The following is a 25,716-nucleotide window of genomic DNA, read 5'->3' as shown; positions in this document are numbered from 1 at the left end:
CTGGAGATGCCGCTGTAGGACCGGAGTGGACAAAGTCAGAAGTCACACTCCACCAGGTTATAGTCCAACAGGTTTATTTTAAATCACAAGCTTTCAGAGTGCTGCTGCTTTGACAGGTGGACTCCAACATTCCAAAAACTTTTGATTTCAAATAAATCTGTTGGTCTATAACCTGGTGTCATGTGACCTCTGACCTGAGAATATTGAGATAACCATGTTGGTCTGCAACGTAATCCACTGGTGTTCACGTGTCTCAAATAATACCTGAAGAAAGCCCCTCTTGTTTGAAGTTCTAGTGGACCAGCAACAGTCAAGCACTTCAAGAGGGAAATTACGTGGTAAATAAAATGATTGATGTAGCCTTTGTCAGATGTCATTTGTCATTCTTTCATGTACTTTTTCCGAGCTGATCCAAATTATAGAAAGGCTTGGCTTCTTCAAAACCTTAGTAGACTTTTTAATAATTACCCTCTTTCCCTTCATCAGTACATTCTAATTAATATCATTCTCGCTTTTATTTTTCAACTGTGATTTATCCAACACCATATACTTTTGCCTTTCATGCTGGTTTCTTTTGAGAAAGCTCAACAGTTAAGCTCATGAATTCAAAGATGTCTTTTATTGATCTCATTATCTCTAAGTCATCATAATGTTACTGTGAAGTCTCTTCCAAAAATGCCCATCTTGAAGGGGTTCTCCTCCTCTCTCGACAAGGATCTGTGAATCTGTCTCTCACTGCATCCCCCCCCCCCAATCATCATCTCCACCCTGAAGCTTTTCACCAGTTTCCTCATCTCCCTTCCCCCCACCTTATCCCAGATCCATCACTCCAACTTGGCATCGCCCTCTTCAACTGTGCTACCAGTCCATCTTCCTTCTCACCTATCTGCTCCACCTTCTACTCTGACCTATCACCACCATCCCCCACCTTCATCTACCTATCGCCTTCCAAGCTCCCTTCCACTCAGCCCCACCCCCTGCTATTTATCTCTCAGCCCCCTTGGGCCCACCTCTCAAAATCCTGATGAAGGGTTTATGCCCAAAATGTTGACTCTCCTGCTCCTCGGATACTACCTGACCTGCTGTGCTTTTCCAGCGCTACATGTTTTGACTGTGATCTCCAGTATCTGCAGTTCTCACTTCCTCCTTTATTGATCCCCATCATGGTATCAGTTCTAGGTGATGCAGTCGCTGGTCAAACAGCAAGGTAAAATGTACTAATTTCTGCCAAAGCTGGCTCTGTGTTGCTGAAAGCTGTAACTGCATTTATTTTTATGATATTAATGAGGTAAACCTGATCCATAAATTCCATATGGAATTTACTTTTTACTTTTGTGTTTCAGGTTTGGCTAAACTGCCTTCGGTCGACATCATGATGGCAGATATAACAGAGAAGAAAAAAAAAATGGCCGAAAGGTATTATAGTACAAAGTATTTGCAGCAGGAAAGAGACCATTTGGCCCAACATTCTTATGCCTGCGTTTTGCTCCACCCTGACATCTTGTTTTCCTTCTTCATCTAACCCTATAACATGACCATCTATTCCCTTCTCTCACATTTGTTTCTCTAACATCTCCTTAAACTCTAGTATTTGTCTTAACATCTCCTTGTGGTGGTTCCTGCCACAATCTAATCACTGTCTGGGGAAAAACTTGTCCCTTAAATTTCGTAGAGAATTTGTTACTGACTATCTTATATTTGTAGAATCCCAATAACGTGGGAGCAGGGCATTTGGCCCATCAAATCTATCGCAGCACTCCAAAGGGCATACCACCCAGACCCACACCCCTATCCTATCCCTGTAATCCTGCATCTTCCATGACTAACCCATCCAGCCTGCCCTTTCCTGGCCACGACTGGACAGTTCCATGGCCAATCCACGAACTTGCAAATCCTCGGAAACCAGAGCTCTCAGAGGAAACCCATGCTGATTATAGAGAGAATGTACAAACTCCACACAGTCAGTCACCTGAGATGCTGTCAAACTCTGATCCCTGGTGCTGTGAGGCCGCAGTACTATCCACTTAACCACATTGCTGCCCCTATTTAAGTCTTCAAGTCTTAGATTCCTTCATAAATGGAAACATATTACCTCAATGACCCTTTCCAAACCCTTTCATAATCTTAACAGATCTGTATCAGGTCACCACATAGCCTTCCTTTTTCTGGAGAAAATAGCCATTCAGCTTATTCTATTAAGTACATGCACTCACTTCTGGTATTATTTCTTTTCTGTTTCGCTGTCAGTGCATCCATAATGTGGAGCCTATACTGTGGGAAAACTAGGTCAAATATGAAACAGCTTGCTTAGCATGTGAGAAGTAGCAGGATGTATGGCCACATTGTCAAGTTTGTAGGCCAATTAGCTTGACATCTGTTGATGGGAAATTCCAAGATAAATGACATAAAAGCAGAGCATTTAGAAACATGTAATATCATCAAATAGAGTCTGCATAATTTCATGAAGGGAAAGTAATGGCTGAAACATTTATTAGAATTCTTTGAGGAGACACCAAGCAAGATAATGGGGAGCCAGTAGATATCATGTATTTGGTTTTCCAGAAAGTATTTGAGAAGGTAGCTATAAGGCTACTTAATAAGACAAGAGCCCATGGTTTGAGGACTGATACATTAACATGCGTAGAGGGTATAGAAGACAGAAGATAAGGGGCTGCAATCTGTAACTAATGGAGGGTCAGTGGCACCAGTACTGGACAATGTTCCCTCTAAGCTCCACAGCTACTGGGAAGCTCCCTGCCTGCTGGTTGGTGTGCCACTGAATGGCTTTTACTTCCAGAAGCCACTGCTGCACAAGGACCTTGGAGTTTGACACAACAGCTCTAGGGGGAATGTTAGTGCTGCGGCCGCTATTATTTACAATCTGTATCAGATGAGGAAAGTGAATATACTATAGCCACGTTTGCAGGTGACACAAAAATAGGTTGGAAGGCAACTGGTGAAGGTGACATAAAGTGCCTGCAGAGGAATTTCGACAGGTTAATTAAGTGGGCAATAGCTTGACGGGTGGAATATAACGTGGGGAATGAGAGGTTGTGCACTTTGGCAGGAAGAATAAAGCAACATAAGACAACAGACAAAGGTGGTAGAAGGCTGCAGTGCAAGGATTTGGGAATCCTTGTCCTCAAATGACAAAGATCTACTGTCTACGTTTAGCAGGTAATAGGGAAGGTGAATGGAATGATAGTCTTTATTTCAAAGGGAATGAGTATAAAAATAGAGAAATCTTGCCCAAGCTACGCAATGTACTAATGAAACCACAACTTGAATGCTGTGAACAGTTTTGGTCCCTTCGTCTAAGGAAAGATATACTGGCATTGGAAACAGTCCAGAGAAAGTTCGCTATGTTAATCCTGGGTCTGGAGGGATTCTCTTCTGAGGAATGGTTGAGCAGGTTGGACCTATATTCATTGGTGTTTAGATGGATGAGAGGACAGCCTATTGAAACTGACAAGATTAATAGGGGCCTTGACAGGAGGGATGCTGAGAGGCTGTTTTCCCATGTGGGAGAGTCTGGGACCTGAGGACATATCTCATGATAAAGACCAAGATGAAGAGGAAAATCTTCTCTGCCAGTAATTAATCTGAGGAATTCTTTATCTCAGAGGGCTATAAAGGGCTGAGTCACTAAGTATATTCAAGGTTGAGATGAACAGATTTTTAATAAGTGAGGGAAAAAAGGGTTATGGAGAAAAGGCACAGAAGTAGAGGCTTTGATCATAAAGCATTGAACTCATTGAGTGGCAGAGCAGATTTGATTGGCAGAGCAGATTTGATGGGCTGAATAGCCCACTTTTGCTCCTGTATCTTATGGTTTTGACAGCCCTCAAGTGAGATCTAACTAAGGTTTTCAATTCTATGTACATGTACATCAGCACTGAAGATATTCCACTTGATTTACATGTTTACTCACTATTATCATTTTATTCTACTAAATATTGTTACCATAAAATATAATATCACAGAGTCCCTACAGCGTGGAAATGGACCATTTGGACCAACAAGTCCACACCGACCCGCTGAAGAGATTCCCACCCAGACCCATAGTCTAACCCTATAACCCTGCATTTTCCCATGAATGATGCACCTAATCTACATATCCCTGGACACTGTGGGCAATTTACCTTGGCCATTCCACCAAACTTGCACATCTTTGGACTGTGGGAGGAAACTGGAGCACCCAGCAGGAACCCATGCAGACATGGGAAGAATGTTCAAACTCCACACTGACAGTTGCCCAAGTCTAGAATTGACCTTGAGTCCCTGGTGCAGTGAGGCAGTAGTGCTAATCACTGAGCCACTGTGCCGTCCCATTGTTGAAATATTTATTTCCCCTTTCATTTTTTTTTTGTTAATGCCACATAATGGAACACAATGAAATAAAGTCATGAGAGAAAAATAACACATTGGGTCCAATTACACCCCTGAATAATAGTACATTCTACTCCTGGACGGTGCAGAAGATCTGTCAGAACTCAAATGTTGAGATTAAACACAATAATAAACCATTTAAATAGCATAATATAAAGAAAAGGCAATTTCCAAAATGCTCATTTTTAACCTTTGTCTGTGCATATACTGTTGAACAGTTAATTATCAAGTGCTTTATTCTCAGTGGAATATTGTGTCACCCTCTCAGTGTTATGCAAAACAACATTTTCTGGTAGTTGCCTGTATGTTCATGTCGAGACAAAGTGTATCAACTGAATGTGGCATTAAGGATGTTGTCAGGGTTGGAGGGTTTGAGCTGTAGGAAGAGGCTGGAGTGTCAGAGGCTGAGGGATGACCTTCTAAAGGTTTATAAATAGCCACGATCTTTTTCCCTGGGGTGGGGGTGTCCAAAACTAGAGGGCATAGTTTTAAGGTGAGAGGGGAAAGATTTAAAAGGAATAAGGGACAAGTTTTTCATGCAGAGTGTGGTGGGTATATGGAATGAGCTGCCAGAGGAAGTGGCGGGGGCTGGTGCAGTTGCAACATTTAAAAGGCATCTGGATGAATACATGAGTAGGAAGGGTTTAAAAGGCCAAATGCTGGCAAATGAGACAAGATTAACTTCGAATATCTGGTCGGTAAGGATCTGTTTTTATGCTATACAAATCTATGACCCCATGAATGTCATTCCTCAGCACTGCTGACTCACTGGTAGGATCCTAATGCTCACCTCCAATTTGCACATCTCAGGTAACTGTCTTCTTTCAGATTGAAGATGATAAACTATAAAGATATTGTCTTCATAATGAACACTTCATTATGTTTTCAATTGATCCCAGTAGCATCAGGAAAAATCACAGTAGATTCAACTAGAAATGGACTGAGATTTAAGCCAATCTCAGTTTCCACCTGGTTTACCCAAATTACAGCCATCATGTGTCCTCCTGGTAATAATATAAAAACAGGAGAGAATGAAGAACTTAAATGATGATGGCTAATAATTGAGTGCCATTGTCTAATTTATTGTTGTGCTTTGTCCTTGCTTCATGTTTTAGTACATTGCATTATATTAAATGTTGTGGATTTATTTGAAGCTCACTAAGTCACAGCTACATGGCCAACGTTACAGAATCTCAACTAATAGTTTTCATATTTGATTGTTCCTGTCTTGAAAAATTATATCATCTTTAAAAACACTTATAACTATAAGAGTTTAATAGGGGCTGTGACCAAGATCATTTTGAGGTCTGTATCATAAAAGATCAAACAGAATGGTTGCTTGTTGATGATAAACAATGGAGCAGTGAAAATGAAAGCTAGTGGAAAATGCTCACTGCCCATTGACACTTGGTGGGAAGATGTGTGTCCATGTGCACATCTGAGTAAGGTTAAGGATTGGACTTGGCTATGATATCTTGGTGATGTACACTGTCAAAGATCACATAGCACGAATCCACACTGCATTGAAAGGGTGGCACGGTGGCTCAGTGGTTAGCATGGCTGCCTCAGCAGCAGGGTCCCAGGTTTGATTCCAGCCTTGGGTGACTGTCTGTGTGGAGTTTGAACATTCTCCCCGGTTTCCTCCCACTGTCCAAAGATCTGCAAGGCAGGTGAATTGGCCATGCTAAATTGCGCATAGTCTCTGGTGCATTAGTCAGAAAGGAAATGGGTCTGGTTAGGTTGCTGTTCAGAGGATCTGTGTGGACTAATTGGGATGAAGGGCCTGTTTCCGCACTGCAGGGAATCTAATCTAATCATGAAAGCTGGCAGCAACTTTGGAATAGTACTCTAGCGTGAGACTGGCCTCCATGGAAGTGGGGCTTTGAGGTAAAGTCCAGCTTTTTGTTTCTAAAGTTGGTGTCTCTGTTTCTCCCTCTCCTTCTGTATAAGGTATGTCAACTCCCAAAGGCACACTATTCAAGTTGATTACATACCCTACATGGATGAATTGGCAATGCAGATTGGTGTGAAACCCAACCTGAAGGAGCTGTTCTTCACAGATCCACAGCTGGCATTTAAGGTCCTCTTTGGCCCCTGCTCACCGTACCAGTTTCGACTGACTGGGCCCGGAAAATGGGCGAAAGCTCGGGAAACCATTCTCACACAGTGGGAGCGCACCATCAAACCAACTAAAACACGTGCACCTGCGATGAATCAGCAAGAAACATCTCTACCGATGCTGCTGAAAGTCATGGCTCTGCTAGTCGCCATTTGTGCTCTCTGTTTGCTTCTGTAATTGGCGGGGAGGCTTTCCTGAGGAGCTTCTTCCAGCCTTTTTGCCTGCCATATAGTGATGGATTTTGATTCTCTTTCACATGATGTATGATTGATTCATTAAATTTTACAGCATGGAAATAGGCCCTCACGCCTATCTTGTCTGTGCAAGTCTTCGTGCTCTTATCTACTCTAATGCCATTTCCAGCACTTGGCCCTTAGCCTTGAACACGGTGGCACTTAAAGTGATCATTTAATTACTTCTTAAATGTTGTGATGTTTCCCAGCTCTGCCACCCTTTCAGGCAGTGAGGTCCAAATACCTATCACATTCTGGATGAAAAGAAATCTTAAGTCTCTCCGTTATACCCTTTACTTTAAATCTGTGCCCCCAGGTTATTGTTTTCTTGAAGGGGAAATGATTCCTCCTCACTGTCTACACCATTCAAGTGAGCACACTTCAGACAGGTCCTCCCGCTTCTGCCTTGTCTGCTCTAGGGAAAATTATTCCAGCCCATCACAGCAGAAATGCTCCAGCCTAAGAAACATCCTGGTGAATCTCCTCTGTACCCTTTTGCGTGCAATCACATTCTTCCTATAGTGTGGCAACCACAATTACACGCAGTACTCCAGGAGAGTTGATGTTTCGGGCATAAGTAATGTCTTGTACAGTTTCATCATAATTTTCTGTGAATTTCAGTGTTGTGACTAAAAGGCAAATATCCCATATGTCCTCTTAACCAACTTATCCTTTGCCTGTTAGTCCTCCCAAAAATGTAGTATCTCATACATTGCAAGATTAAATTCCTTTTGCCATCTGACCAGCACACACCTCCCCCTCACCTCCGTCCAAGGCTCTAAAGGATTACTTTAAATATGCAAATCCTCCCACCTCATATACTGCTTCCGTTGCTCTCAATGTGGTCTCTTTATGTCAGGGAGACCGAGCACCAACTTAGCGTTTCAGGGAATATCTCTGGTCTGCATGCACCAAACAACTCCACCACCCTGTGGCTCACCACTTCAACTCCCCCTTACACTCCTGTAACAATGTGCAAATCCTGGGCCTCCTTCACTGCCAAATCAATGCCATCTGCCAACTGGAGGAAGAACACCTCATCTTCCACCACAGGGACCCTACAACCACACGGTATCAACATTGACTTCACCAGTTTCCAAATCATCTCAGATCCAACTCTCTGAATCAGCACCACCCTCTTCACGTGTGCTACCTGTCCATCTTCCTTCACACTTATCCGCTGCACCCTCCCCACTAACCTATCACAGTCACCTCCCACCTGTATCTACCTATTACCATCCCAGTTACCTTCCCCCCCCCCCCCCCCACCTCACCCCACCTCCCCACCCTCTCCTATTTATCTCTCAGCCCCCTTCACCCTCCATATTCCTGATGAAGGGCTTATGCCCGAAACATCAAGTCCTGCTCCTCAGATGCTGCTGACCTGCTGTGCTTTTCCAGCGCCACACCTTTTAACTCTGACTCTCCAGCATCTGCAGTCCTCACTTTCTACAATATTATCCTGCAGTCAAATACTTTACCACACCATCAGTTTCCATGTCACCTGCAAACTTACAGATCAACCCTTCTACGTTTATGCCTAAATAATTAATGTACACTATAAGTAGCAAAGGACCTCCCTTTGAACCCTGTGGTACAGCACTGGGCACAGGATTCTATTCCCCCCACCCCAGCCTCCTGTCATTAAGTCAGTTTTGGATCCAATTTGCCAAATTGCTCTGGATCCCACGGGCTGTTATCTTCTTGACCAGTCTCCCATGCATGACCTCCTCAAAGGCCTTACTGAAGTCCTTGTAGACAAGCATCCACTTTTGATTTCTATGGAATTTATTCCTCAAGACTTAATACCTTGAACGAATCAAATCCTGTCTACAGCTGGTTCAGTTGAAATGTTGGACTTAAGGATCGTTTTGCCAAAAAGCAGCCTGCTGACGTTGGGTGCTTTAATGAACAATATGTGCCACACTGTGAGAATTAGATTTTTCTGTTGTGACGTTTATCAGTCCAGACTGATGAGGATAACCACTTAGCTGATTCTGGGGTGCTTGTGAATTTGCATTCCATCCCTTACTTGCATTTTCAGACATGGAAAGGAAGGAAAAGCACATTTTTTGTTTTATATGGGGATGTTGATGACCTAATGGTATTATCGCTGGACTATTAATACAGAGAGCTCAGCTAATGTTCTGGAGAGCCAGCTTCAAATCCTGCCATGGCAGATGGTGGAACTTGAATTCAATAAATATCTGGAATTAAGAATCTAATGATTACTATAAATCAATTGTCAGAAAAACCTGTCTGGTTCGCTAATGTCCTTTAGGGAAGGAAATCCGCCATCCTTACCTGGTCTGGCCTACTTGTGAGCCCAGACCCAGAGCAATGTGGTTGACTCTGGGCAATTAGGGATAGGCAATAAATGCTGACTAGGCAGCAATGCCCTCATCCTGTGAATGAATTTTTAAAAAACACATACAATTTGATAAGTATTTACAACATATTTCTTCAGAGTCATTAAACTTAATTCCAGGAGCTGAACTAAATCATGTATCCCACAGAACCTCAAATTAGTTCCATTGATCGCACCCACAACCCTGCTGAAAGAGTTGCCCCAGTAAAACGCCAAGGGAGATCCACTTCCCATTTCTGATCATTTAGGTGGATTTGAAGAAGAATAGTTCTCCGGCTTTCCTGACCACCATTCTTCCCTCGACTAAACACTCAAAAACCTATATTTTTGTTAAATTCTGATCATCCACCTTGGTCCTGTTTGTGGGATCTTGCTATGTGCAGTTTGGCTTGCTGCTCATTTTATGTGAAATACTGGGACAATTTGGGAAGACTTTTAGCTGGTGGATGCTACATTATGCAATTACCTAATGCCTGCAGCTCTTTTGATTTTATTTTGAAGTAAATCTAAGTGTTTGGAATGCAATTGACATTTTCCTCTGTGTAGTTATGATACACCTTGGTTGTTATAAATAATAGTTATTAGCTTCTCTGATTTCACTGCGGGTTTGACTGATGGTCGATCCATTGAAATCTATCGTTGTGAGATGACTGTGCAGTTTACCTGGAACATGATGCAGCAAATTATTAGTCATAGGCATGGAAGTAACAGATTTTCAGGCAAACTGTAACTGCCGTCTTATGTGAATTAAATTCTGGTTTGATCACAAATTCTGTGTCCCAGAAGCTCAGCTTCAGTCTGTAAAACACCAGCAAAAGTGAGAAATTAAATCAGTTACACCACCTGTTAAGCAATAGTTTTTTTTCAAACATGTTCATTGACATTTTGTAACATAAGCTGAAAGTTGGACTGACTGTGGACTTGTTTAATATTAAATGTGTTGTAGTCCTTTGCTTATTTACAGGTGGTCAGCTGTTTCACTGGCATCCCAGGGACAAAAGAGTTAACATTTATTTTGCTTTCACTGTAATTGTCTATCAGCGTTCTCCAGTAGTGCCTCAATTTTCTGCTGGTTTTGCATGCTTGCCCCCCACACCTCTCAGTTGAGTGTGGTTAGGCATATAGCTTACTTTGGGATGCACTATTTTTTTCCTCTCTACCCATATTTCCCATGGCTAACCCACCTATCCTTGGAGACTATGGGCAATTTAGCCTGGCTCAACAGGGTCACAGTGGGCCCTCTCAAAATGAAAACATTGTGCTGTCAGAGACTCGGCATGAACCTTTATACAAATGTACAAAGTAAGGGCAGGAGTAGGCTATTGAGTCCTTTGGGGCCTGCTCTGCTGTCCAATAGGATTGTGACTGATCTGAATTTAACCTCAACACCTCATTCCTGCCTATTCCTGATAATCTTTCACTCCTTTGCTTAACACCAATCTATCTACCTCTTCCTTAAAAGCATTCAAAGACTCTGCCTCCGCCACATTTTGAGGAAGATAGTTATAAAGATTCATAATCCTCAGAAAGGTATTCGTCCTTATCTCTGGGCCAACCCTTATTTTCAAACATTAACACCAACTCTAGATTTTTCACTGCAGGAAGCCTCCTTTCCACATCCATCCTGTTAAACCTCCTCGGGACTTTGTACGTCTGCATCAAGTCAACTCTTACTCTTCTAAACTCCGACGAATACAACAATAGCCTGTCCTCAAAAGGCAATCTTCCCATTCTAGCTATTAGTTAAGTAAACACTCTCTGAACTGCCTCCACAGCATTTACATCCTTAAAGAAGAAGATTGATGCTGTATGCAGTACTCCAGATGTGGTCTTGCCAGTGCTCTGTATAACTGAATCATTACCTTCTTTTGCTATTGTTATTGTATTGCTAAACTGTTGCTTTAAAAAGCAAGGTTAAGGGAAAATGTGATAGAATGGCATTAAGGGAGCTGTTCATTCAGATAGCCACCACACAGACTGGAGGCCTGTGACCAGCAATATTCCAGAGGGTTTGGTGCTGGGTCCACTTTTGTTTGTCATTTACATAACTTATTTATGTGGAAGGCATGGTTGGTAAGCTTGCAGATGACACCAAAATTGGTGGCATAGTGAACACTGAAGAAGGTCAACTAAGATTACAGTGAGATCTTGATCATTTGAGTCAATGGGCTGAGGAGTGGCAGGGGAAGTTTAATCTGGACAAATGCGAGGTATTATATTTTGGTCAAACAAAGATAGGTGGGACGTATACAATTAAGAATCGGGCCTTGGGTAGTGCTGTAGAACTGAGAAACCTAGGGGTTCAGTTACATAATTCTTTGAATTTTGCATCATATCTAGACAGGGTGAGTAAGAAGATGTTCAGCACGATTGCCTTTATTACTCAGAACTTTGAGTATGGGAGTTGGACGTCAGGTTGTGCAGGGTGCTGGTGAGGCCTCTTCTGGAATACTATGTCCAGTTCTGGTCATCCTGTTAGAGGAACAATATTAGATTAGATAATTTACAGTGTGGAAACAGACCCTTCGGCCCAACAAGTCCACACCGACCCGCCAAAGAGTAACCCACCCAGACCCATTCCCCTACGTTTACCCTTTCACCTAACACTACGGGCAATTTAGCATGGCCAATTCACCTAACCTGCACATCTTTGGATTGTGGGAGGAAACCAGAGCACCCGGAGGAAACCCACACAGACACTGGGAGAATGTGCAAACTCCACACAGAGTTGCTGTGAATTGAACCCGGGTCTCTGGTGCTGTGAGGCAGCAGTGCTAACCACTGTGCCATCGTGTCGCCTGTGATATTACTGAACTGGAGAGGGTTTGGAAAAGATTTACCAGGATGTTGCTGGGAATGGAGGGTTTGAGTTATAAGGAGAGGCTGGATATGCTAGGACTTCTTTCACTGGAGAGTACGAGGTTGAGGGAGTGACCTTACAAAGTTTTATAAAATCATGAGGTGAATAGGGGGTGTCTTTACCCCACGCAGGGGATTTCAAGACTAGGGGACATATTTTTAAGGCGAGAGGAGAAAGATTTAAAAAAAAACATGCGGGGAAACACTTTTACACAGAGATTGTGGAATGAACTTCCAAAGGAAGTGATGGATGTGAGTGCAGTTACAACATTTAAAAGACATTTAGGGAAGTACATAAATAAGAAGTGTTTGAGGGAAAATGGGCCAAGTGCAGGCAGATGCGACAAGTTTAGTTTAGGATTATAGTTGGCATGAACTGTTGGACTGAAGCCTTTGTTTCTATACTATATGACTCCATGACCGGATGGGTTGAACAGTCTTCTGCATGTAACAATTTTGTACTTCTGTATTGAATTCCACTTATAATAAGTAACATATTTAGTTTCCTAGCAGTGCCAGTCACTAACATTCTGGTCCTTTGCTGAAGCATCCAGCCAATTAATAGTTAGTGCTGTATGCATCAAAATCTATGGCTATCGACTGCTGGAAACAATTGCACTTGTGTTATCTTATTCCATAATAGAAATTAACCATATATTTCTCACTCAGACTGACCAAGTGCAGTCCTTCGCTATTCCACACCTCATAAAATTAGTCAATGGAAAAAATAGTCAAATGGAAGCCATATTTGAAATGCATCAATTAATCATTAACATAGAGTTTTGTGATAAAAGAAATCTATATTAAGACTACCACGAAATTGTTGCACTGATCTCAGTGGGCACTGATGCAATTAACGTATGATTTTCTAATCATAATAATTATTTTTCTACAGATTATATTAAACAATAATGACTGAATGTATCATTACTCTGAGATAAATTGAACTGTTTGCTGGATTGTATGAAAATGCTAAAATGTGTTGCCTCTATATTGATGTAAGTGACCTAACCTGGAGACCGGGAGCCTGTCTACTTTGAAACCAGTGATGACGTTAGAGGGTTGTGGTATTTTATTGGGCTGAATTCGATGTGATTGAAAGTCATAACGTTCCAACCCCATTTCCTATTGCCTTCACTATGGTGTTTCATTCAATTTAAAGTGAGTTTTACTCAAAAATAATATTTTATTAATCTGTGTAGTTACGATTCTTTAATGTTTAAAGAAGAAATCCAAACATCCAATAATTAACCAGCAGAACTGCACAAGATTTCACATTTTAAAACAAAACCAGATTTTATTCTACATCAAAAAGAATCAAAACACCTTTTGAGAAGATTTGTAGCTCAGGTTGAGATTCTGGATGTAGGATTGCTCGCTAAGCTGGAAGGTACATTTTTAGACGTTTCATCACCAAAAGAGGTAACATCTTCAGCGAGCCTCTGGACGAAGCACTGCTGGTGTATCCTGATTTCTGTTTATATGTTTGGGTTTCCTTGGCTGTGCTGATGTCATTTCCTATGGTGATGTAATTTCCTGTTCTTTTTCTCAGGGGTGGTAAATGGGGTCCAAGTCAATGTGTTTGTTGATGGTGTTCTGGTTGGAATGCCATGCTTCTGGGAATTCTCATGCGTGTCTCTGTTTGGCTTGTCCTAGGATGGATGTGTTTTCCCAGTCAAAGTGGTGTCTTTCCTTATCTGTATGTCAGGATACTAGTGAGAGACAGTCATGTCGTTTTGTGGCTAGTTGATATTCATGTATCCTGGTAGTTAGTTTTCTGCCTGTTTGTCCAATGTAGTGTTTGTTACAGTTCTTGCACAGTATTTTGTAAATGACACTAGTTTTGTTTGTTGTCTGTATAGGGTCTCTCAAGCTCATTACTGCTGTTTTAGTGTGTTGGTGGGTTTGTGGGCTACCACGATGCAAAGGGTTCTGAGTAGTCTGGCAGTCATTTCTGAGATGTCTTTGATGTAGGTGAGAGTGGCTAGGGTTTCTGGACGCGTTTTGTCTGCTTGTTTGGGTTTGTTGCTGAGAATTCGGCAGACTGTGAGCAATCATCCCAACATCCACAAACAAAGCTGCATCAGAACATTATTTCAATGAGCCACCACACCCTGCTGCACAGCGGAACTATGCAGAGCAGAGGAAAATCACCTATACAGTGTATTCAAAAAGAATGGGTACCCAATGAACACAGTCACCCAATTTCAGATAAATTAAACAAAAGAACCTTCTCTTCAAGTTTCCACCTTGAATCACTGTCTCTACAGTATGATGAGTGGCATGGCCTGTATCCATACAGAAATGTAAATTGACTAGCTTGTAATTTCAACGTTGCCCTAGAGTCTGGGAAACCATATGAATCACTTATATTTCTAACAAAGTCGGGACACTGTTTACGAGACTAACTGACATCATTGCCACAATATGAACGTATAAATTAGAAGGGGAATGCGTTACTCAGCCCCTTGAACCCTCTCGGTCATTCAATAAGATTGTGGCTGATCTGTTTACTCCATCTCTGCCTCAAAAGATATTGAAATATGCTGCTTCCAATTTAGTGGGACCTTCTCCGAATCTAAGAAACTACAGAAAATTCAGACCAATATATCAACTATCACACTAGCCACTTCTGTTAAGACCCTTGTTTGAGGTCCATCAGAACCCAGGTACTTATCAGCTTGCAGCTCCAACAATAATCTCAGGACCACTTCGCTGGTGATTAGCAGTGATTGGCCACAGGGCGTTGGGGTTGTTTAGTGCGTGTGTCCCAGAGATATTCTCTGAAACATTCTGCAAGTTGGTGTCTTGTCTCCCCAGTGTAGAGGAGACCACATCAAGAGCAATGGACACAGTAGATGAGGTGTTTGGAGATGCAGGAAAATCTCTGCCAGATGTGGGGCCTTGGATAGAGGTGAGGGAGGTGGTGTGGGCACAGGACTTACACCTCCTGTGGTAGCAAGGCAAGGTGCCGGGAGTGGAAGGTGGATTGGTGGGTGGCGTGGACCTAACAAGGGAGTTGCAGAGGGAATGGTCTTTGCAGAATGCTGAAAGGGTTGGGGAGGGAAATATATCTCTGGTGGTGGGGTCTGACTGTAAGTGGTGGAATTGGCAGAGGGTGATTCATTGAATCTGGAGGTTGGTGAGGTGGAAGGTGAGGACCAGGAGGGTTCGAGGGCAGAGGTGCAGGAAGTGGAGGAGATGCACTGGAGGCCATTGTTGACCATGTGGGAGGTGAAATTGTGGCCCTTGAAGTAAGAGGCCATCTGGAATGTTCTGGAGTGGAATTGGTTGTCCTGGGAACAGATGTGACGGAGATGGAGGAATTGGGAGTAAGGGATAGCGTGTGGTCAGGGTAGCTGTGGGAGTCGATGGGTTTGACTTAGATGTCTGTGTTGAGTCTGTTGCCAGAAATGGAGATGGAGAGGACCTAAAGTTCACCTGGACCATCTCAGACACCTTCCTCCCCTTCCTGTACCTCTCCATCTCCATTTCCAGCAACTGACTCAACAGAGGCATCTACTTCAAACCCACTCTCACAGCTACCTAAACTATAGCTCCTCCCACACCCCCTTCCTTAATCACAATTCCTCCCCCTCTGCCACATCTGCTCCCAGGAATTGCAGAACATTTCAGAAAACATCTCTGGGACACGAGCACTAAACAACCTCACCACACCAATCACTTCAATTCCCTCTCCCACTCCGCCAAGGACGTGCAAGTCCTGGACCTCCTCCACCATCGAATCCTAACCTCCCGATGCTTGGAGGAAGAACACCTCATCTTCCGACTTGGGACCCTTCAATCACATGAAATCTTGTCGATTTCTCCAATTTCCTCATTTATCTTCCCACCATCTAATCCCAAATCAAACCCTCTGCCCTCTTGAACTGTCCTATCTGTCCATCTTCCTTCCCATCTATCCACTCCACCCTTCACTCCGACCCTATCATCATCACTCCCAAACTTTATCCACCTATCGCATTCCTAGCTACCATCCCTCCAGCCCAACCCCCTACCCATTTATCTCTTAGCCCCTTGCACCCCCCCCCCCCCACATTCCTGTTAGCTTTCCCGTTTTTAATCTTAATAAATAAAACATTTAATCTTTTAATTATTCTTTGCTGTTTTTTAGATTTTGTTCAATCTTCTGTGCTGCCACCCATCTTGGTACAATCATGTGCCTTACCTTTGAGTCTGATATTATCTTTCTCTTAATAGTTAACCATGGATTGCCGATCCTCTTCTTTCTTGTTGAAATGGGCCTATTGTTTTTTTCTGAAATGTCCCCTTAAATGCCACTTTTTTTTTAACCAGTTTCTCCAGCAGTTCATAAAAGAGGGACATGTATCTAGTTAAACCTTCCTGACAATCACCTGATGAAGGAACAGCACTCTGAAAGCTAGTGCTTCCAAATAAACCTGCTGGCTTGTAACCTGATGTGTGATTTTTAACTTTGCTTTGGGACTGTAAAAGACATAAAAATCATGACAGGGCAGATAAGGTTTCTGTTTCACTTAGCATGCAAAAGACGGTGCTTCTGGCCATGTAGCGTTCCCTCAACATAACCTAGTTTGGTACTTCAGTTCTATGTGGTCAGAATTCTGGAGGTTACCTTAAACCAATAACATTCAAACTCAGAGGTCAGTGAGCCACTACTGAATCAAATACAATGAGGAAGGCAAATATTACATTAGCTTTTGTTACAAAAGGATTTTGAGTATAAGAATAAATAAATCTTACCATAATTGTACAGGCCACACTGAAGTATAGTGTGTAGTTTTGTGCTGTCTAGGAAGTGCATAATGGTTAACTAGACAGATTTCTGAAATGAAAGGATTGCCCTCTGAGGCCGATATTCCCTGACGTTTATTGAGGTAATCTAATCGATATGTTAATACTCTGAAAGGGACTTGATAGGTGTCATGCTGAGGAAAGTAGATTAAATTACTTACTGTGTGGCCCAACGCATCCACACTGACCCTATGAAGAGTAACCCAACCAGTCCCATTTCCCTCTGACTAATGCACCTAACACTATGGGCAATTTTAGCATGAGCTGAAAATGTGTTGCTGGAAAAGCGCAGCAGGTCAAGCAGCATCCAAAGAGCAGGAGAATCGACGTTTCGGGCATGAGCCCTTCTTCAATTTTAGCATGCCAATTTACCTGAACTGCACATCTTTTTGGACTGTGGGAGAAAACCAGAGTACCCAGAGAAAACCCCCATAGACACGGGGAGAATGTGCAAACTCCACACAGTCACCCAAAGTTGGAATCAAACCTGGGACTCTGGTGCTGTGAGGCAGCAGTGCTAACCACTGAGCCACCAAAATGTTTCCCTTTAACTGGTGAATATGGAACATTGGGTCCCAAATTTCGACAAAGAGGTTAGTCGCTTTGCACTGAGTTTAGGAGATATTTCTAAGTTCAAATCGGTTCCGAATTTTCAGGATTCTTTGCAGCAGCAATCTATGGAAGCATATTCAAGGCAGAAATTAGAAGTTGAGGTCGACCAGCCATGATCTTGCTAAATAGTGGTTTACTTTCAAAGGAGCAAATAGCCTTCTCCTGTTACATAACTGACAGTGGGTAAGTCATACCTTTTCGGATATCAAGAGATTCAGAGCAAAGGCAGGTGAATGAGGTTGAAGTTCAAATCCACAGTGATTAAATTAAATGATGCAACATGCTTAAAGGTTAGTTGGTGCATTCTTGTTGCTATATTCCAAAGGTTAGCAGTGTTGCCTCGCAGCAGCCTCGGGTGACTGTTTGTGTGGAGTTCACACATTTTCCCCACGTCTGCGTGGGTTTCCTTCACAGTTCAAAAGCGTGCAGATTAGGTGGTTTAGCCATGCCAAATTGCCCTTCTTGTCTAGAGATGTGCAGGATAGGTGGGTTCGCCATGGGAAATGCAGGATTAAATAATAGGGTAGGGGGTTTTGGTTTGGGTGCTCTTTGGAGGGTCTGTATGGACTCAGTGGGCCAAATGGGCCGCTTCCCCCACTGTATGGATTCTATATTCCGAGGATTCGTGCAATGGCTTGCCTGGTAAGGTAATGCAGTGCACCACCATGAGAAAGAAAGCAGTACTGCAAGCAGGGACCATTCTGCACAGTGCCATTGTAGGCTATACATTTGAATTTTATGAAGTAATTCATTTAAAATTTTGGGAAAGATTTGACAATGACATTTTGAGGCAGATGTGGATAAAAAGTGTTTAGCTTGCCCAGTAGTCAAACTGATTTCTATTATAATGATTAAGAAATTTTCAAGTGGAGGCTTAATAGTGTAGTTAAAATTATTCCAAAGGACAATTTATGAAGCACTCTGATGGGCTTGATCTCCATGAGATAAATGACCAAGTCACTAATCAATCACCAAGATTTGTTGAGACTTCTCTCCCCACCCCCAGTGATTTGACTTGATGATTTCTGTATTGTGTGGAGGTTGATCAAAGAAACTTCCAGTCTCAGTCCCTAGACTGTGCTGTTGTGCTATGTTAACTGATCTGAATAGACATAGCAACACTCCAATTTCCAGCAAATCCAGCTTGATAATTTGTGCCTGAGTGATAGGTGAAGACAATATTATTAGTAACTGAAGATGTCTGTCTCACTAACTGGTCTCAAGTGTGATATGTTGCTATTTGGCTCGATCACTAAGATGTTTGTGGATTTTGTGGTGTTTTATTCGATTACATTCGCTATAAAATGCTTTGAAATGTCCTGATTTAGAGATGCTAGTGTTGGACTGAGGTGTGCACTGAAAATGTGTTGCTAGAAAAGCACAGCAGGTCAGGCAGCATCCAAGGAGCAGGAGAATCGACGTTTCGGGCATAAGCCCTTCTTCAGGAATGAGGAGGGTGTGCCAAGCAGGCTAAGATAAAAGGTAGGGAGGAGGGGTGTTGGGAATGCGATAGGTGGAAGGAGGTTAAGGTGAGGGCAATAGGCCAGAGAGAGAGTGGGGGCGGAGAGGTCGGGAAGAAGATTGCAGGTCAAGAAGGTGGTGCTGAGTCCAAGGGTTGGGACTGAGATAAGGTGGGGGAGGGGAAATGAGAAAGCTGGAGAAATCTGCATTCATCCCTTGTGTTTGGAGGGTTCCTAGGTGGGAGATGAGGCGTTCTTCCTCCAGGTGTCATGTTGCCATGGTCTGGCGATGGAGGAGGCCAAGGACCTGCATGTCCTTGCCGGAGTGGGAGGGGGAGTTAAAGTGTTCAGCCATGGGGCGGTTGGGTTGGTTGGTGCGGGTGTCCCAGAGGTGTTCTCTGAAACGTTCTGCAAGTAGGCAGCCTGTCTCTCCAATGTAGAGGAGGCCACATCGGGTGCAGCAGATGCAGTAAATGATGTGCGTGGGGTGCAGGTGAATTTGTGACGGACATGGAAGGATCCCTTGGGGCCTTGGAGGGAAGTAAGGTGTGGGCGCAAGTTTTGCATTTCTTGAGGTTGCAGGGGAAGGTGCCGGGAGTGGAGGTTGGGTTGGTGGGGGGTGTGGACCTGATGAGGGAGTCACGGAGGGAGTGGTCTTTTTGGAACGCTTATAGGGGAGGGGAGGGAAATATATTCCTGGTGGTGGGGTCCGTTTGGAGGTGGCAGAAATGACGACGGATGATACATTTCCCTCCCCTCCCCCATCGGAGCGCTGCTCCTTCATCAGGTGGTTGTGGAGGGTGTAATTTCCACCACCACCACCACCACCACCCCACCCCACCCTCCTCCCCCTCCACACACACCCAATTATTCAGAGTTTTGTATATGACTATATGGAAACTGCAAACAGGTGTGGGAGCAAAATGTGCCTGGCTCCTTGATAGTCTTTCTGATTGTTCAAGAACCCATAGCTCTGCCTCACCAAGTAATGAAGATACCTCAGAATCTGAGATGGCCATGGTGGATGTTACTGCCTTAACACCATTGCCACCTGAAGAAGAGAATGAATTTCATTTGAGACATTCCAGGTGCAAGAGGTGAGCCACTACATGTTACACACTGCCCGCATCCAAAGCAGAGTTGGTGGAACCTGACCCAGTGCTAAAACGCCCCAGGAGGATCGACAATGAAAAAAGAACTGGCCTATGTCCTTGGACTCAGAGGGGGTGGCATGCAGTGGTTGTACTGAGGTCAGCCGGGTGAACCTCGTAGAATATGAGTTCCTTGATTGGGGCTGTAAACCTGGTCCCATCAGGGAGCCCTGGCTAACAGATATGAACAGGAGTGACAGGAGTTTAGCTCAATCTCACGGTCGGCTCTGGGCTAGTTGTATCAGTGTCAAGAACTCTCCATGTGTAACTATATAATATAAATATGGTGATGGGATACTGGCCTTTGTGGAGTTATTTCATCCATCTTGCCCCTCAGAATTTTGTGAACATCAATCAGCTCCCTCCTCAGCCTTCTCTGCTCTAAGGAAGACAATCCCATCCATTTTGGTTCTCTTCACAGCTGAATCGCTCCAGCCCAAGCAACATTCTGGTCAATCTCTTCTACATCCTCTTGAGTGCAACCACATCCTTCCTAATATGGCACCAGAACTGCACACAGTACTCCAGATATAATCTAACTAATATTACACACAGCTCCATCATAACTTCCTTGCTGGTGTATTCAATACCTTGACTAATGACTGTGAAATTATTCATTTTTGGTAGCAAGAATAGAAAAGCTGAATATTCGTTAAATGATATGAAACTTATTTTGATGTTCATGAAGATTTGGTTGTACTGGTCCAAGAAATGTAAAAGGTTAATATTCAGATATAGCAAGCAATTATGAAAGCAAGTGGTATGTTGGCGTTTATTTCAAATCTGTTGGAACTGTACAGGAATAAAAATCTTTGCTGCAATTGAAAAGGCTTTGGTGAGACCACACCGAAATATTATGCTTTTATGGTCATCTTATTTAAGGTAGGATATGCTTGCGTTGAAGGTAACACAGCGAAGATTCACAAAATTAGTCCTCTTTTCTATTTCAATTTGTGACGAAAATTAATATGTGGTTCAGTTGAAATGATGTTTCTCCATTAGGACACTTCCGAATGTATCGTTTGTGAGTCTTCTTGTCCCCGAATCCACGCTGGAGCTGAGATTCAGTATAAAAAGGTAAGGGGACATGTTTTAAACATGGTTGGAGACATGCCTTCCACCTCCACTGCTGAACTGAAGCGTTAGGGCAATCGGTATGAAATAATTCACATGAAATTATTCAGAAAAAAACCGACAATGATATTTTGTGACAGATTTATTTAAAAAGTACATCAGTGATGCCAACAGTCCCAATAATCAAATTACTTTCCAAGGCATAATTTGACAAGTTGCCAAACAGATGTTGACCAAAGAAGTTAAAAGTTGTTCCAGAGGGTTATTTATGAAAACTCTAATGGAACTTAATGTCCAAGAGATCAATGATCAAATCAATAATCAATGACAAATGTTTGTTGAGATTTCCCAATGCCCATAATGACTTTATTTAATGACAGGATGTATTATGTGGAACTGAACCATGGGGCTCCCAAGCTCAGTAATAGCCTGTACTGTATTAGCTGGTCTCAGCCTGGACAGGCATGTTGACAGTACAATATCAGCAAATCCAGCTGGGAGGTTTGTGTCAATGAACGTTGGATGAAGATTACAACTAACGGCAGATATCTTTATCGCCACCTGGTTTTGCGTGTGATTTATTGCATCTTGGCTGAAGTACGCTTGGGGTGTTTGTGGATTTTGTAATGTTTTCGACATTGCACCAGTGACTGCAGTTCAAAAGTATTTTATTGACTGTGAAGTATTTTGAAATATCCAGTGATCGTGAAAGGCACCAGCAGGTGTCACAAGTAATGGTGTTCCTTATTGGTATCATCACAAGTTTAGTCATTCATTTTCACTGTCTGAGTCAAAATCATATGAATAAGAAAGTAGAAGTCTTAGCCTCAATTCAAAGGTAGTGCGTTCTTAACTGTCAGCCATGGCTCAGGTGTAAACACTCTTGTCTTTGTGTCAAAACGTTATGGGTTCAAGTCTCGATCCAAAACATATGGTCTGGACTGATAGTCCAATGCAGCATGAGTAACCACCACATGGTTGAAGTATCATCTTTCAAATGAGTCATTAAACCAAGACTCTGTTGATCCTGTCAAGTAAACATAACATTATTCAGCTAATAGCTACATGCCACTAGCTGAAAGCCAGTCGGGAAGGTGAATGATTGATATATGAGTGGGTGTGTTCTAGACCCCAGGTCCTACTAAGTAGGGCCTCCCTCCCACCCTCCTCCTCTAGCCTAAATTAAAAGTCCACAGACTTGCCCAAAAGAGAGGGTCCAAGGAAGTTCCTGTGGATTGAAGAGTGAGGCTTTAGCTCAGGAGTCTTTGACAAGGAGGTTGAGTGAAGTGATTACGCCACAGTTGAAGAGGGTGAAGACATGACTACCAAGCTGGTTCAGTGTGCTACGTGCTTGATGTGGGAGGTCAACGACTCTGGTGTCTCTGGCTCATATAACTGTGGAAAGTGTGTGCACGTTCAGTTGCTGACAGAGCATATTGCAGCACTGATGAAAGAACTTGAGGACCTTAGGCTCATCCGAGAGAACAAAATCTTTCTGGACAAGACCTTCAGTGAGGTTATTACACCGACCATACTAGAAGAGAGCAGACGATGAGGAAGGCAGAGAGGAGACAGGTGCAAGAAACCCCTGGGGAAGTACCTGGCAAGAACAAGTTGAATCTTTTGGAAACAGTAGAGACAGGCGACACTGCCAGTCCGCGAGGGGGCCAGGTCTGTCAATCAAAAGTTGGCATGGAGGCAGAGCCGAGGAGTCAGACATCACACAGAGCTGTGGTGATAGGGGACTCCAAAGTGAGAGGAACCGAACAGGGTTTTTGTGGCAGCAGGTGGGACTTAAGGATGGTGTGTTGCCTTCCTGGTGCCAGGGTTAAAGACATCACAGACAGAGTGCAGGAAATCCTCAAGGACGAGGGTGAAGAGCCAGAGGTGGTGGTACATGTCGGCACAAATGATGTCGGGAAGAAGAGGAGGAACATACTACAGCAGGACTTCGGAGAACTAGGAAGAAGGCTGAAAAGCAGGACGTCCAGGGTGGTTATCTCCGGTTTGCTTCCAGTTCCTCGGGCTGGTGAGGCCAGAAATAGGGAGATAATGGACTTGAATGTGTGGCTGGGGAACTGGTGCAGGAAGCAAGGGTTTAAATTCTTAGATCACTGGGGTATGTTTTGTGGTAAGCATAAATTATACAAGAGAGACAGTTTGCACCTTAATAGGTTAGGGACCAGCATTCTGGCAGGCAGGTTTGCTACTGCAACACAGCTACATTTAAACTAAGTAGCAGGGGGGAGGGGACAAACTAGATGTTTAAGAAGGAAATTGAAGGGAAAGTTAGAACAAGGGAAGTTAAGAAAGACAATGGTATCAATGAGGCAGAAAACTCAAAAAGGGATCATGCTGTAAGGTTGAGTGAAATAGGAGTTGATGGGAAGAGTGAGGGCAGTAACAAATTAAAAATACTATATATGAATGCACGAAGCATTAGAAATAAGATGGATGAGCTTGAGGCTCTTTTGGAAATTGGCAGATATGATATTGTGGGGATAACTGAGACGTGGCTTCAAGTGGACAGGGCCTGGGAAATGAATATTCAAGCTACACATGCTATTGAAAGGACAGACTGATGGGCAGAGGGAGTGGGGTGGCCTTGTTGGTAAGGGATGATATTCAGTCCCTTGCACAGGGGGACCTAGAATCAGGGGATGTCGAGTCAGTGTGGATAGAGCTGAGAAATTCTAAGGGTGAAGACACCCCCTTTGGAGTTATCTACAGGCTCCCAAACAGTATTCGGGATGTCGGATGTAAGTTGAATCAGGAGCTGAAATTGGCCTGTCACAAAGATGTTACTACAGTTGTTATGGGGGATTTCAACATGCAGGTAGACTGGGAGAATCAGGGTGGTATTGGACCTCAAGAAAGAGACTTTGTGGAGTGCCTCAGAGATGGATTCTTAGAGCAGCTGGGGCTGGAGCCGACCAGAGAGAAGGCAATTCTGGATCTGGTATTGTGCAACAAACCAGAATTGATCAGGGACTTCGAAGTGAAGGAGCCATTGGGAAGTAGTGACCATAATACAATAAGCTTCAATCTGCAATTTGAGAGGGAGAGGGTACAATCAGAAGTGACAATATTTCTGTTGAATAAAGGGAACTATGGAGCTATAAGGGAGGAGCTGGCCAAAGTTCAATGGTGCAATACCTTAGCAGGGATGACAGTGGAGGAACAATGGCAGATATTTCTGTGCATAATGCAGAAGTTGCAGGATCAGTTCATTCCAAAAGGGAAGAAAGATCCCAGGAGGAGGCATGGGTAGCCGTGGCTGACGAGGGAAATTAAGAAACATATAAAGTTAAAAGAGAAAAAGTATAACATAGCAAAGATAAGTGGGAAAACAGAGGACTGGGAAACTTTTAAAGAACAACAGAGGATTACTAAGAAGGAAATACACAGAGAAAAATGAGGTACGAAGGTAAACTGGCCAAAAATATAAAAGGAGGATAGTAAAAGCTTTTTTAGGTATGTGAATGGCAAAAAAATGGTTAAGATTAAAATTGTGCCCTTGAAGACAGAAACAGGGGAATATATTACAGGGAACAAAGGAATGGCAGAAGAATTGAATTGGTATTTCAGATCTGTGTTTACTGGGGAAGATACAAGTAATCTCCCTGAGGTAACAGTGGCTGAAGGACCTGAACTTAAGGGAATCTATATTTGCCAGGAATTGGTGTTGGAGAGACTGTTAGGTCTGAAGGTTGATAAGTCCCTGGGGCCTGGTGGTCTACATCCCAGGGTACTGAAGGAGATGGTTTGAGAAATCGTGGATGCGTTGATGATTATTTTCCAGAGTTCAATAGATTCGGGATCAGTTCCTGCGGATTGGAGGGTGGCTGATGTTGTATCACTTTTTAAGAAAGCTGGGAGAGAGAAAGCAGGAAATTTTAGACCAGTTAGTCTGACCTCAGTGGTGGGAAAGATGCTGGAGTCTATTGTAAAGGATGAAATTACGACATATCTGGATAGTAGTAACAGGATAGGTCAGAGCCAACATGGATTTATGAAGGGGAAATCATGCTTGACTAATCTTCTAGAACTTTTTGAGAATGGACGAGGGAGATCCACTAGATGTAGTGTACCTGCACTTTCAGAAAGCTTTTGATAAAGTCCCACATAGGAGGTTAGTGAGCAAAATTACAGTGCATGGTATTGGGGGCAAAGTACTAACTTGGATTGAAAGTTGGTTGGCTGACAGGAAACAAAGAGTAGTGATAAATGCTGCATTTTGGAATGGCAGACAGTGACCAGTGGGGTACCGCAGGGATCAGTGCTGGGACCACAGCTTTTTACAATATATATTTATGATATTGAAGATGGTATTAGTATTAACATTAGCAAATTTGCTGATGATACTAAGCTGGGTGGCAGGGTGAAATGTGAGGAGGATGTTAGGAGATTACAGGGTGACCTGGACAGGTTAGGTGAGTGGTCAGATGCATGGCAGATGCAGTTTAATTTTGATAAATGTATGGTTATCCCCTTTGGTGGCAAGAACAGGAAGGCAGATTACTACCTAAATGGAATCAATTTAGGTAAAGGGGCAGTACAGAGAGATTTGGGTGAACTTGTACACCAGTCAATGACAGCAAGTATGCAGGTACAGCAGGTAGTGAAGAAGGCTAATAGCACACTGGCCTTCATAACA

The 25,716-nt window shown here is 43.1% G+C and overlaps 1 protein-coding gene across 2 annotated transcripts in view; it reads left to right on the top strand.

Annotated features, from left to right (window-relative positions):
- LOC132818968 (flavin-containing monooxygenase 5-like) overlaps positions 1 to 9,951 on the top strand; it is a 49,978-nt gene extending 40,027 nt beyond the window's left edge. For both annotated transcript variants that reach the window (XM_060830155.1, XM_060830156.1), the window contains 2 exons: positions 1,344 to 1,416; positions 6,340 to 9,951. In XM_060830155.1, the coding sequence (XP_060686138.1) occupies positions 1,344 to 1,416; positions 6,340 to 6,685 (419 nt within the window). In that variant the 3' untranslated portion in view covers positions 6,686 to 9,951. The remainder of the gene's footprint in view (positions 1 to 1,343; positions 1,417 to 6,339) is intronic.
- Positions 9,952 to 25,716: the final 15,765 nt, after the last annotated feature.

Source organism: Hemiscyllium ocellatum, chromosome 9 (assembly GCF_020745735.1).
Source record: "Hemiscyllium ocellatum isolate sHemOce1 chromosome 9, sHemOce1.pat.X.cur, whole genome shotgun sequence".
Lineage (NCBI taxonomy): Eukaryota > Metazoa > Chordata > Chondrichthyes > Orectolobiformes > Hemiscylliidae > Hemiscyllium > Hemiscyllium ocellatum.
Note: the sequence above shows the minus strand (reverse complement) of the source record. Positions and strands in the feature narration are given on the sequence as shown.